The sequence below is a fragment of the Lissotriton vulgaris genome, chromosome 4_1 (genome assembly GCF_964263255.1).
Source record: "Lissotriton vulgaris chromosome 4_1, aLisVul1.2, whole genome shotgun sequence".
NCBI lineage: Eukaryota > Metazoa > Chordata > Amphibia > Caudata > Salamandridae > Lissotriton > Lissotriton vulgaris.
Genome location: NC_141691.1, coordinates 1,354,176,281 through 1,354,191,267, shown reverse-complemented (window position 1 = coordinate 1,354,191,267; position 14,987 = coordinate 1,354,176,281). Strand labels below are relative to the sequence as shown.

Here is a 14,987-nt window from a genome sequence, read left to right as displayed (position 1 = left end):
CCGAGACTCTAGCAGAATCCCACATTTCTGACTCATGGAAAAAAGTCTCTCCTCCGAAGGAAACGCTTTTCCCAAGCTTGTGTCCAGAACGGAGCCTAGGTAGTGGATGGACTGTGTAGGCCGCTGGACTGACTTCTCCAGGTTCACATGGAGGCCGAGCCTGTGTAGCTGGTGCAGGCACAGTTGCAGATCGTGCGTTATTTGTACCGGAGATGGACCTTTTAGGAGCCAGTCGTCCAGGTATGGGTAAATGAAGAGACCCTTCTTGTGAAGAAAAGCCGCCACCACTGCCATGCATTTGGTGAAGACTCGTGGTGCGGACTTGAGACCGAAGGGTAACACCTTGTACTGGTAGTGTTTGTTCCCTACGACAAACCTCAGGTACTTGCGATGTTGTTGTGCAATTGGGATGTGAAAGTATGCATCTTGCAGATCCACCGAACACATCCAATCTCCGGCTTGAAGATGTGGACATATTTGGTGAAGCGCTAACATGCGGAACTTTTCTTTGACGATGACTTTGTTTAATAGTCGTAGGTCGAGTATTGGTCTGAACTTGTCCTCCTGATCTTTTTTGGGGACAAGGAAATATCTGGAGTAAACTCCCTTTCCTCTTAGAGCGGGAGGAACCTCCTCTATCGCTCTTTTTTGCAGTAGGATTTTCACCTCTCGTCGGAGCAAGCTTAGCTGGTGAGGGCAAGAGCTCTTTCGAGGGATGCTCTTCGGAAGAGCACGGAAACGTATCTTGTATCCATTGCGCAGTATATTCAGCATCCACTGATCTCTTGTGATGCTGACCCACTCTGCCAGGTGTTGCGAAGCACTTCCTCCCACTGGAGTGGGTAACGGCGCCAGAGGAAGCCTCTGTTCAGGCCTTTCCTCCTCTTGTGGTGTTGGAGGACTGTTGGTGACCTCCTCTACCTCTGCTGGGCTTGCCTCAAAACTGGGGTTTCCCTTGGGTTTTATTTTGGGACCACTGAGGGGTTTGAACCCTCTGTTGAGCCCCTCCCCCCCTGTTGATCTTGAAGCGGCGCTTGAATTCTTTTTTCTTCTCCAAGCCCACCGCCTTCACCGTATCCAGTTCCGTCTTCATTCGGGTCATCTCTTCGTCCACATGTTCCCCGAAGAGAGCGGAACCCGAAAAGGGGAGATTAAGTATCCGATGCTGAACATCCGGCTTCAGACCTGTAAGGCACAACCAGGCCGATCTTCTGGCACAAACCCCATGTGAATAGGAATGAGCCGAAAGCACTGCCCCACCCGCAGCCGTGCTTATCATCTGATTCACCACCAGACACCCCTCTGTAACAGTCTCTTCAAAGTCCTGCTGGTCCTCTTTTGGCAGTTTGGCTTTGAATCTTTCCATTGAATCCCATAAGGCTCTGTCGTATCGACCCAGAAGCGCAGCTGCACTAGCAACCTTAAGAGTGGAAGCAGCTGAGTTGCAAACCTTTCGACCCCAGGAGTCTTGAGTTTTGCTGTCCTTATCTGGTGGGACTGAAGAGGAACCAGCGACAGCATGTGTCTTCCTCATCGCTGCCACAATTCTGCTGGAGGGTCAGATTTTACAAACACCGGGTCAGAAGATGCCGGTTTGTACTTCTTCTGAATGCGGGCTGGTACCGCTCTGATCGCTGCTGGGGTTAGAAAAACCTCCTTGACAGGATCCATAATCCCCGGGACTAAAGGCAGCAGAGGCCAGGAGATGGCTTTCTTGTGTAAAGTCTCAAAAATGACTGTTGTTGTTACTTGAGGGACAGACATCTCAATGTTCAGTTTCAGTGCTCCTCTTTGCAGTACATCAAGATACGTGCCAATGTCATCCACTGGGGAGGACCTGGACGTAGGACTGTCCGTCAACGTAGGGGAGTAGTCCCTCTTGGACGATCTGGTAGAAGAGGTAGAGGAAGTAGATGGAGTACGTCGACGTCTACGATGAGCACTGTGTCTCCTCTCCCGCGACCTTTTGAAACTCTCCTCCCATCTAGGAGAGCGAGACCTGATCCGATCTTCTGTCCGAGGTTCCCTTCTAGGAGATCGGGATCTTCTGGGAGATCTGGCTGGTGATCTCACGGGCGATTTGCGCCTAGGAGAGCGAGACCTGATCCGATCTTCCCTCCGAGGTTCCCTTCTAGGAGATCAGGATCTTCTGGGCGATTTGGCTGGTGGTCTCACAGGTGATTTGCGTCTGGGAGGGCTACGCCTGTCCATCTCCTCCAACAGATCCTGAAGCGGAGACCTGTGGTGTGGGCTGGCATATTCCTGCATACGCTTGGTAGCCCCAGAATCTGGCCAATGGTCCAAAGATTTGTACCATCTAGGTGACAACCTGATTTGTCCAGCCGAAGGATCTGGCCGACGCTCAGGAGATCTGTGCACAGGACTTCTGGACCTTGAAGGTTCAGTTGAGGAGCCAGAGGACCGTAAAGATGAATGACGGGAAGGAGACTCCGTCACCATGATTGCATCTGAATGCCTCGACGTCGAGCGTTCTTCTCTCGCCGTCGAACGCCTTCGAGGAGTCGGAGGGTCAAACAATCTCGACCTCGAATGTCCATGAGAGGGTCTGTAGTCTCTCGACGTCGAGCGGCGATGAGTAGCCGTCGACGGAGTCCTCTGTCTCGGCGTCGAACGGCGATGACCGGCCGTCGACGGAGCGCTCTGTCTCGACGTCGAACGACGGGACCCGTCGTCAACGGAGGCTTCTCTCTCGACGTCGAACGACGATGTCCAGTCGTTGACGGAGCTCCCTGCCTCGACGTCGAACGGCGATGGCCGCCCGTCGACGGAGTTCTCTGTCTCGACGTCGAGTGCCTGTGCGACGAAGGCAGAGGGGTATTGGGCACCCTCGACGCCGAGCGCCGACGAGGCACTGACGGAGACTGCGTCCTCGACGCTGATCGACGAGCTACTGTCGACGGCGGAGGGGTCTTGGTCCTCGACGCCGAACGCCGCTTCTTGGACGACGGCGGAGGGGTCACACTTCTCGACGCCGGTAGTCACCTGGTTGACGACGGCGGAGTGACCTCCCTCGACGCCGGTCGTCGCCTGGTTGACGACGGCAGAGGGGTAATGGATCTCGACGCCGACTGTCGCCCGGTTGACGGCGGCGGAGTCGCCATCCTCGACGCCGATCGTCGCCCGGTTGACGCCGGCGGAGGGGATTTCGACGACGGAGCTGGATCTTTCTACGTCGTCGACGTACCTGGTCTTCTCTTCGACGGCGAGCCCGCCGTCTACGGTAGTTTTGAAGAGGAAAATTCCACCTGTGGTTCTTTTCTCAGCGCCGAGCACGACGCTGAAATTGAAGGGTATGAAGACTTCTTCTTAGAAGATGTATGAACCTGCTTGGAGCCCTTCTTCACCGGTGATCTTCCTCTTGAAGCCCTGTGAGCCAGGCCATAAATGCGAATCCTCTCCCTGTCTTTGAGAGTTCTTCCTGACAGGTGCTCACAATGAGAACAGGTGCCTGGATCATGATCTTCAGGCAGACACAGGATGCAGACGTCGTGGTTGTCTGATTTTGCCTTCTTGTTGCCACAAGAAGGACATTTGTCAAAGAGTGAAGGCATTCTCAGAAGAAAATGTTCACTAAACTGACTGAAAAAAGCAGTATCTTACTTGACTAGATGTTAAATGTCAAAGTAAGAGTAAGAGTAAAAGTTGTCAAAAGTGAAGTATTTTTCTGTCAAAAACCAGAAAAATAGTGGAGCTGTGTAACCAGGGTCCTTCTCTGAAGGAGCCGGAAAGAACAACTGAACTGTCACCCTGGGGCATGATGGGATACAGGGGGTCATGAGTGCCTTAAAGGCACGGTGTCAGTTTATTGCTATTCAGCTACAGGTTAGCTTTTCAGTCTTTTTAGACTGTGTGTTTGCAATGCAGCCTGGGAGCTTCCTATGCTTCCAGTGACTTATGAGAATTTCTACTGCTTTCTGAGCATTAAAACAGTTTCTAAACAATCTTTGGTGTTGTCTCTCATGTTTCTAATGCTTATTATTCATGTATGGTGGAAATTCTTCACAGCATATTTCAGCTCTGGTGTGATTTGGCTGCTATTGCATGTTTATATATATATATGATTTATATATATATATATGTATATATATATATATGTGGGGCACATATAATATAGTGTTTCCGGGGTCCGCGCATGGGCGGGACTATTCTAATGCTTGTGACTATTGATGAGGATCCCCTGGAAGAGAACCTTGGGAATCTACAAAAGGAGAGAGCACCTAACACTCCGAAAAACCTGGATCTGTACTACTCACTTACAGATGACTCAGTGATGTCAGATGTGAGTATCTCCTTATCCAGTGAGGAAGAAAGGGGCAACTGGTACAATAGCTCCAATTCAGATCAGCAGAAACAACAACTACTCTCTAAAAAATTACAGAAGAAGAAAGATAGAGATCGCCTCAGGAAAGAGCACGATATGTCTGATAAAGAAATCATCCCTGAACTAAAGTGGGATTACAGCGGCACCCCACCATCAATGATCCGTCCCAACTCTATGGATGGCTCTTTGGGGAACCAAACAATCGTAAGCACAAGTAGGGAAGCAAAGGAAAAAGAAAAATGCAAAGAACCAGCTCTTGCTGACATCCTCCATTCTATCCAAAGTTTTCAGGCTGAAGCCAAATCCGATAGCCGTAGGTCTCGTCTTGCGGCAAAAAAACTTCAAGGTGCAGTCAGGAAAGTAGGGAGGACTTGTGCTGAAATAGCTGACAGGATGACTGCAGTTGAAGAACGAACAGAGCAACTTGAAAAAGATGTTACTTCCCTCCAAACCAAATCCGAGGAGCATGAAGAAGCCGTTAAGGATATTATGTGGAAGCTAGAGGAACAGGAGAATCGCCAGCGGCGCAACAATCTATGCTTTTTAGGAATACCTGAAGGGATGAAAAGGACGATCCCAGGAAATTTATGATTACATTCCTCCAGAGCGCCTTTCCTGAACTAGAATCCTGGGATTGGAGCAAAGAGATACAAAGAGCCCACAGATTCCCCCTGATGGTGAAAAATCGCAACTCAACTTCGCAGCAACATCCTCGTGCAATGCTAGTATTTTTCGGGAACATTTTACTCCGACAGGCTCTTTACGATCTAGCTCAGCCTACCAACAAAAGATCCTTTGATGGTGTAACTTTCTTCACAAGGCCAGACTTTGCGCATGCCACCGTAGAGCGGAGATGGCAACTGCGTCAATTCTTTGATACCTTCCAGAAACTAGGGGCATCAGTTTTCCTTCAAAACCCTGCTAGATTAAAAGTTATTTATAAAGGGCGGATCCGTAGCTTTATCTCCGAGATACAGGCTAAAAATTGTCTTGAAGAAATTTCGGGACAAAAGTAACACTCTAGCAAAAAACAAATGTATAACGCTAAATGCCTTACTCCTCTCTTTAATCCTTCTTTAATTTCTTTTTTTTTCTTTTTTTCTCTTTATGCCAACCATGTCTGAATATGGATTTTTTTTTCGCCAGGGGGACACTCAGTGGGCTCACTAGGTCCTGCATGGCGGATGTCACACCCCTGGCCCGGCCTGGGTCAGGTAACCTCTATAGGTGGGGGGAGGGGGGAGGGAAGGGGGGGTGGTCTAGGTTAGCTTTTGTCTTCTCGACAGGGGGAGTGGAGATAAAACAACAAAACGAAATGATGAAAGGGTATAGAAATACACCTAGAAAGACACCTAGATTATTAAAATGGGGTTACTAAAAATGTTATCATTAAATATTTGTGGACTAAATGATATTAAAAAAAGACAGATGGTCTCTGTAGGGTTACAAACCATAGGTACCAACATATTTTGTCTTCAGGAAACCCATATCGAGGGATCACAATCGCATCTACTTAAATCATTGGGATATAATCTGATCGGAGCCACTACGCAGGGAGCTCGGATCAGAGGAGTGGCAATTTTAGCTAAAGGCGTAGGGCACACATTTGCTCAAACAAAAACAGACACACATGGAAGATGGCTGATCACAGAATATCGGGCTGAACAATCACAAGCAATGACCATCTGCTCAATTTATGGGAGTAATAGTGATGACCCCTCTGTAATTAATCAGATATCCACTGAACTTACTGATTGGCCGCTACCACTACTTATTTGTGGGGATCTTAATATAAATCTTCCTTTAGACTGGTCAATGAAGGATGACTGGCAATATCACAGCCGGAAACCCATGGTTTTTAGAGCTATTCAGCAGTTATGTCTCACGCATGGGCTTATTGATGGATGGCAAAGGTCGAACCCCAACGATCCAGGCTATACCTTCTTTTCAAACCCACACAACACACACGTCAGGCTGGATTATTTTTTGATGTCAAGTTCATTAAGATCTACTACAGAGGTAAAAAAGTTACCTCGTGTCTTATCGACCATAACCCTTTGGTATGTACGGTCGCTCTGATCCAAATCCCTGCTTCTTGATAAAACTATTGTGACCATATGAGAGGGTGGATTGGCAATTTTTTAGAAGATAATAATAGAAGTACATCTGTAAACTATGTGTGGGATGCCCTAAAAAGGGGAGAAACAATGCAATACTCCCTTAGAGCTAATAAACTAGCAAGAGAGTCTCTCACAGAGCTACAGGAGAAGCTAAGGGGGGCTGAGGAAAATCTTGTTAAGGCAGCACGAGATTGTTTAACAGGAGAAGAAATCGCTGGCATTCAGTATCAGGTAGCTATCGCCAAAGCGGTTATCACAAACATATATACTGACAAAGCAATCAAGAAAGCTACTATTCACCGTGAAAAAGTTTATGAGGCTAGTGAATTAGCCGGTCTTCAATTAGCCATTCGGATTAGACAACAAGCTTCACAAAATATTATACATGAGATTCAAGACCCAGTAGAAGGCCTGGTATCTGACCCAGGAGAGATTAGGGAGGCATTCTGGCGATTTTATAGCACCTTATATACAGAATCGGGTGAAGCCGACCTGGGGAAGATTAATGAATATCTGGACATAGATACATTTGATAAACTTAGCGAGGAAGGCCAGGAAAACCTGGAGGTGGTCCCGAACTTAGATGAAATAATAAATACAGTAAAGGATCTTCCCCGAGGTAAAGCAACCGGATTAGATACTATTCCTTTGGAATTTTATGTATTATTTTTGGATCAACTTAAAGACATATTATTAGAGCTATGTACGCATCTATTTAGTGGGGGGCAGCCGCCCAGCTCCTGATCCAGGGCCAAAATAGTCATCTTCCCCAAGAAACACAAACCTCCGGATTAGATGGGCTCTATTCGCCTTATTACTTTGATAAATGTTGATTCAAAAATATACTCCAAACTAATAGCTAACCGTATCTCACCAATCATTCACAAAGTCATATCCAAATTTCAACATGGCTTCGTCCCCGGGAGGGAAACTACAAATCATATTCGACGGTTGATCAGCCTGTTTAATAGCACCGAGGTGACAGGAGACCCTATGGCGTTAGTTCTTCTCGACGCCGAGAAGGCTTTCTACAGGGTCTCCTGGCCATTCTTGTGGCGTGCAATGTCCCGGGTGGGATTTAAACAGGGGTTCAGACAGGCTGTTCAGAAATTATACATCAATCCCCAGGCCGCGGTTATGGTTAATGGCAGTCTTTCAAAAGAGCTGTCAATTTCAAGAGGAACTCGGCAGGGGTGACCCTGCTAACCGCTGCTATTCGCAATCTATATTGATCCCTTCGTCCGACGATTAGAATGCAACTGAGACATAATTCCCATCACTACGCAAGGATACTTAACAAAAACCTTGGCGTATGCTGACGATATCGCCATAGTGACTGCTGATCCATGCTCAGCTATGCCTATTATTGTAAAAGAAGCTGAAGCCTTTGGGAAAATTGCTGTGTACGCACTGAACCAAGGAAAAACACAAATAGTTTCAAACACCAAATGTGATATGAGGGACTCCCGGGTAACTGATAAGGCAACTTATTTAGGTATATGCATCACCTCCAAATTACAAAACTCTAGTTGATCAAAATTTGAAACCTATGCTAAATACTATGCAGCAAGATCTCCATTGCATTGATAATTTACACCTATCATTGATTGGCCGAGTGAACGCATTAAAAATGGTTTACTTTCCCAAAACTCTCTACATATTTAGAGCAATAAATTTGGAAATTTCGGACCAATGGCTCAAAGCAATGGAGCGCAACTTTTCAAGCTTTATTTGGGCGTACACACAACCCAGACGAGCGTATAAATTTTTGATGCTTCCCAAAGAAAAAGGAGGCCTTGCCCTTCCAAATTTGAAGGTCTACTATTGGGCCACGGTACTGTTATATAGTCATGAGCTTTTCCAGTTAGATGGGATGGAATCGGACTGGACTGATGACGCCCCATATATTCATCAGTTAACTCTGGGCTATAAATCTCTGTAAAATCAAATAAAGATATTTCAAAAAAGATGCAAGGGCCTTACTTTCACTAGTTGGCTGCTTGAGCTGATAATGCAGGCACGCTTACTGAGCTGTTCCAATATATTGGCATCACTACTTCTTGAAGGTCAGGCTTCCTCTCATAGGCTGTTGGGTCCCAGTTTCACAAGAGGCAAAGCTACTGCAGATCAAATTGAGGTCTATTGAGTGGGAAATTAAGTAAGGACTAGTGATTGCAAATGCAAGACCCTCCCTTAATGTTGTAGCTTCTTGAAGATCCTACGACTAGAACTAACTATGGAGTCGCATTCAGGATGGAGGCGGTTTTGATGGGCACTGTGGCTTCAGAAAGTCCCTGGCCGACTCTTCACTCCAAACCCTGAACAAATTAGAAGCCTGGACTAGAGACCACCCTGATAGTCTAACGGTCTTTCCACCACTTACTCGAGAAGAACTTGAGCTTCTACTCGATAGGATCAAATCATCATCACCCCTAGACCCTTGCCCTTTGAGGATATTGAAGGAATGCAGAGCGATACTGCTCCCGCCGCTCCTGGAAGTTATGAATGGTGCTATAACTCAAGGTACCTTCCCCTTAATATGGAAGAAGGCGATAGTGAAGCCACTACTCAAGAAGCCCACGCTAGACCCGGAACAGTTGAAAAAATTTTAGACCTATTTCACTGTTACCCGCTCCTGCTAAGATTCTTGAGACACACCTCAACGGCCATCTTACCGCCTTCCTGGACTCATCTGGGTATCTTGACAGCTCCCAGCATGGGTTCCGAAAGGCGCATAGTACTGAGACAGCTCTGACTATGGTGGCAAATAACATCCGTAGGAAGGTGGACGCTGGCCAAACTACTGTATTGGTGCTACTGGACCTCACAGCGGCGTTTGACACCCTGTCTCCCTCAACGCTTACATCTCGGTTGAGGGAGGCAGGGATCTCCGGCATGGCTCTGAACCTTCTGCACTCCTTTTTACAGCACAGGGAGCAAAGAGTCAAGCTTGGTGAGTTCCTCTCCCCTGCTATGTCCTTGCAGTGTGGGGTGCCACAAGGGTCTGCTCTCAGTCCGACCCTATTTAACATTTATGTCGCCCCCCTTGCAAGGCTAGTAAAATCTCAGGGGATGGAATTGGTGTCATACGCCGATGACACCCAGATTATGGTGTCACTGGCCCACTCAGTTTCATCATCTGCCACCAACTTCAGGATCTGTATGCAGACAGTCTCCGACTGGATGCTTCAGAATTCCCTGAAGTTGAATGGCGACAAAACTGAGATCCTGGTCTTTGGCAAGGACCAGGATATTTGGTCGGATGAGTGGTGGCCGGCCTCACTGGGAACCTGTCCATCTCCCTCCCAGTCGGCAAGAAATCTTGGGGTAATCTTTGACACCTCCTTATCCATGACTCTGCAGGTCAACCGCACGCTGGCCACCTGCTGGGGGGTGTTAAAGATCCTCTGGAGGATTCTTCACTATCTCTCTCCCTCAGCACGTAAACAGGTGGCAGTGGCATTGATAGGCTCAAGGTTGGACTACTGTAATGCGTTTTATGTAGACTCCAACAAGGGGCTCATTCAGCGATTACAGGTAGTTCAAAATGCGGCTGCTCGCTTTGTCTTAGCACGTCCCAAAGCATCATCTGCTACGATGGCCAGAAAGAGCCTTCATTGGCTGCCCATTCATCTCAGGATCTCGTTTAAGATCCTTTGTCTTGTCTATCGAGCTTTGGCAGAGGGTTCTTCTGATCCCCTTGGTGCCCTGCTGACCCGTTACCAGCCTGGTAGATCTTTAAGATCTTCAGAGATGAATTTGTTGGTTGTCCCACGTGCCAAAAGGGTTCGCTGGGGAAACAGAGCTTTTTCCATTGCTGCTCCCAAACTATGGAACTTGTTACCTCTTGAGATTAAGATGCAACCCTCTCTGTCTTCCTTTAAAAAGGCGCTCAAGACCTGGTGTTTTGTCAGGGCATATCCGTAATTAGGATTATTCTCTGTTATCTGGTATTATTTGGTCAGGCGCCTTGACGCCCACCTGGGCTTAGTTGCGCGTTAAAAATCGTTTTTCATTTCATTTCATTTCAGTACTAGAATGGTAAATGCCACATGCTAAGATTTGAAACCGCCAACAAAGCCTTTCTCAAGACATTAATAACAGAAACCTCCTGTAACAGGGGCGACAGCAAGACAGTGTTAGGCAAGCTCCCCCGATTAACTAGCCACCACCTCTAGATGCCTCGTGTGGGAGTGACCCGAGCATTCAATCACCAATTTTTTTTTATCTTCGGCCACGCCCAGACCTAGGGTTGTGTACTGCATATAAGGGTCTTTATGATAGAAAGTGGGTGACTCACTACATCTCCTACAGAAAAAAAAACATTTGGACAGATTGACGAGTTAGTCGCTGGCCCACAAACAGCCAACAGACCCTCGATTATCATGATGGTCATGCATTCAGATACGTATGCTGGAGGAAGGTGGGAGGTTCCTATAATTGAACATCAACAGGTGCGTTAGTTATCAGCAGGGCCGGCTTTAAAGCTGGTGGCTCCTGGAGCTACAACCATTTTTTGTGCCCGCACCCAATGACCGCCTCTCCGGATTCTACCAGCGGGTAGAAGTGCCCCTCATCTCTCCAATCATAAGCTATTGCTGAACACAGCGCCCCCCTTGAGGTCGGCGCCCCCTCCACAGGTCTGCGCCCTGTGCGGCCGCACCAGTCGCACTGCCCTAAAGCTGGCCCTGGTTATCAGAAGCTTTAGTTGTGAATTGCCCTTGCATAGTGTGTATACGTGTGTGCCTGTTCAGAATTGTGTGCATGTGCATGCCGATTAGTGTTACTACTTGTATGTGTAATTTGTTTTTGTAAATGATTTGTTCATCTAACAGTTCCTTACCGCACAGTGATTGCAATAAACTGAGAGGAATATGATGAGAGGAGCTGAAATAAAGCTCAAGAGGGAAACTAAAATGTTTTAAGACTTTTTTATAACAATGTATGTGCCGTTGACTTGTCGTTCTTAATGCTAGTTTATTTCCTCCTCTGACAGGTGTGGAGCTGACGGCGGTAGAGGGCGGCTGCAATGAGCGGAACCCTCTGATTAACTTGACTGCCCAACAGAACCAAATGCACATTACCTGCAGAACCATCACTGGAAACAGAGACCAAGGTATGCCCAGAATTGCTTCTTCAATCACTGCCTTCAAATTGATTCTGCAACTTTGAACACAACTTACAGTTAATGTACTCCAGTCTAACACTGACGCCATTTTGAGCTCATTCAATCGTGATCATCACTCTCTGCCAGTTAAGAACTGATACGGACCCAGAGAGAGCGGGAAGCAGTGAGAGTAAGAAAGATTCCTAAGAGGGACTAGTTTTAACCTAGTCACCAATAGAATATATACATACATATCTATACTACTATTATAAAGAGAGAACACGCACCTTTGAGCCAGGTAAACTCGGGAACCACAGCGCCAATGCACGCACCCGATACATTGTAGAAATTGTCAGGGTGTGCAGAAGGACATAGGCTATAAAAAATAAAAAATAAACATACATTTAAAAATATAACTTTTAAAACAAAGTAGTGCCCTGAAAGTAGCGCCAGCCGCGACGCTGCTCTGGCCGCGACGTAGCGCTGGCCGCGACGTGCGTGACTACGATGAGGAGAGACATGGAACTGCGGTGAAGAGAGGAGCGCAGGCGCGTCATGGCGAAGAGGAGCGGCGGTGAAGTGAACATCGCTGGAAGGAGCGGCAGCTCAGGTAAAGTAAATGCTCGAGAAGAGGAGCGGCGGTGAAGTGAACATCGCGGGAAGGAGCGGCAGCTCAGGTAAAGTAAATGCTCGATTTAATCATTGAAATCTAGGCGGGAAGGCGAGAGGCGGCAGGGAGGTGGGAGGGGGGCGGGAGGCGGGAGGTAGGCGGAAGGCGGGTGCGGGTGTGCACAGAGGGACAGGCAGGAGGAGTGGGGGCGGGAGGGAGTCAGGACGGGAGGGGGTCGGGGCGGGAGCGGGTGTACTGCCCCCAGCCCCTTTCTGCCCCAGGCAACGCTGGGGCGTGCTGCTAGTATACATATATATATATATATATATATATATATATATATATATATATATATATATATATACATACATATATACAAACATGGAAAACTGTAAACAGCCATGAAAAAGCCTGATGCTGTTTGCCTATGCACTTCTGTCTATAGTTTGGCACAGTCCCAGTACTTGAACTTCCAATATGACAACATAGCTATCATGCTTGACCCTACCATGGCAAAGCAAGTGCCAGCTGCCAGTGAGTACGACTCAAGCCTTGCATACCCAGTTGAGCCGGGTTCACAGTTTGACACCAGTAGCCAATCAACATTTTTGTATTGTCAGCAGTTCTCTCGAGCAGTTGTTAAATCCCAGTGCATCTAAACTTCAAAAGCATGCACTGCTCTCTGTACTGGTTCTTCAACATTGTATTGATTTATAAACAAATCCTGCTAGCCTTGTCCTGGTGCACAGCCATGTACCAATATAGTTGCAGTCTGGCTTCTGTAGTCAAAATGACTCCTCTGCTGGAGTTGTGAATAAGGATGACATCAACAGGTTCGGACTGGCCATAATGGGCACCAAGTGTTTCAACGGTGGCTGGAAGGGTTGGGGCTGGTTTTATACCAGTTGGAGCCGGTTTTGTTACAGGGCCCGATTTTACAGCAGTGCTGCAAAATCTGCTACTTGTAAAAGAGCAGCAGTAGAATTCCTGCCAACCCCACCCCTCCACCCCTGGGGCCGGTCGAACTTAATAGCCAGAGCTGGTTTGCTTTCCCAGTCCGGCCTTGGACATCAACCTCTTCAGAGAAGGTGTGAGCCCACTTTGTGTAAACCCTCTCTACCAGGACCTAGCAGAAATATTTACCTTCCAGCATGCTGGGCTGTGCACCTTCTCTATTGTATTTATCTTAGAGCCTATCTCTGTGATCCCCCCATGGCCCCTTAAGGGTCAGTCTCTCCTGTCCATCCTGTAATTGTATCTATGCATTTGGGAAGCACCAAAGCTCACAAGAAATAGAATGTGATCAGGTGCAGCGGATACAGGTAAGATCGGTGGGGAGGGGGAGGGGCGGGCGTAATCGACAGACGACGTGATAGAGAAAATAAAATCAATAAATCAATAAAACTACTTACCTTGTGTTGGCCGCATCCCTGTCTCTTGGATGTCGCAAGCGCAAGTCAAGTAAGGGGTTTTATTTGTTTATTTGTTTTCCCTATCCCGTCACCTGTCGACTTTCCCCTCCCCCGCTCTTACCCGTCACCTGTCGACTTTCCCCTCCCCCGCTCTTACCTGTAAGAGCCATGCCTGAACCTGATCCAATCAATCAGGCAACATTTCATATGGCATGCTTACTTTCAGGTGGGTTTGGTGCCACTCCCAGTGGCCACGGCATGTGGGCTGTTAGGCTTATTTTCTCTTGTTGGCCTAGTATCAGAAAATGGTGTTTCACATCTTATAACATAGAGACTGTTGACTTAACTTCGATGAATCTTTATTTGCCTGACCTAAGTGGTTACTGACCGTAACTCTTTCATGATTTCAGCAACATACTACTGTATGCAGTGGATCTCATTGCCCCTTACACAATGGCTCGGCCGATGCAACCCTGCCTCATTAAGTACCAACCTTGGTAGTCATAAATAGCAAGTGTGGTGTAAGATATGTGTACTTACATTACGTAGTAAGCTAGTAAGAACTGTACTGAGACTCTAATGAGCCACAGCACCGAGCCCTTAGACTCTGACCCTGCCCCATCAAACTATGGTGAACCAAAGTATTCACTATTTCCTCTAGGCTTGGAAACATTATGTGGGATTTTACATAGTGCTTCTTAAACGAACAACCTTGTTATTAACCGCCTAAGCCTCTGACATACAGAAATGTTATGTGTCACTAGAGTGGCAACCAAAGCACTACTATGTAGCATGCAGTACATGGCTCTAGCATGTTACCATACAAAACTGTCATGGAACATAATCCAGGAACACCAGCAATCAAAGGCAGTGCCACTGAACAGTGTGGATTTTTCTCAGACATGCGCTTGTCTAGGTGCATCTGTTTAGACATTGAAACTTGTATGTACTCTAACTTTCGAACACCAGTCCTAGGAAGACTACATTGCTTCTCTTCCTACTACTGATCATGTTTCTACTCTGCCTTCTATAAGCACTAGCCTTTGTCTTCAATTGCTCACCTAAGCAATTCTGACCAAATTTCCTAGTTTCTAAGGTTTGTCATTTCCATCTATTATTTTCCAAAAGATTAAGAGTCACATTTAAAGTATGGTGGGAGACTCTCCATCTGCCAGGGTGGCAAAAGTCATTACCTCCAACACCCTGGCAGGATACTGCCCACCATATTTGGAGATCTCCGCCTGCTTGGCAGAGTTCTCTACATTTTTAAAGAGCTGCTGCCATGGTGGCTCATCTGAAGGCATTGAAAGCTGAAAGTGGCTGCCATGTTTCATATTTCCGTTCAACAAACGTTTTTGTTTTAGGTCGAGCCTAGGCAGCGCTTGCACCATTGCTT

General features: G+C 47.1%; 1 protein-coding gene across 1 annotated transcript in view; it reads left to right on the top strand.

Moving 5' to 3' along the window:
* ADGRE1 (adhesion G protein-coupled receptor E1) overlaps nt 1-14,987 on the top strand; it is a 273,334-nt gene that overhangs the window by 108,766 nt on the left and 149,581 nt on the right. The window contains exon 7 of the mRNA XM_086917969.1: nt 11,459-11,578. Coding sequence (XP_086774095.1) covers nt 11,459-11,578 — 120 coding nt within the window. The remainder of the gene's footprint in view (nt 1-11,458; nt 11,579-14,987) is intronic.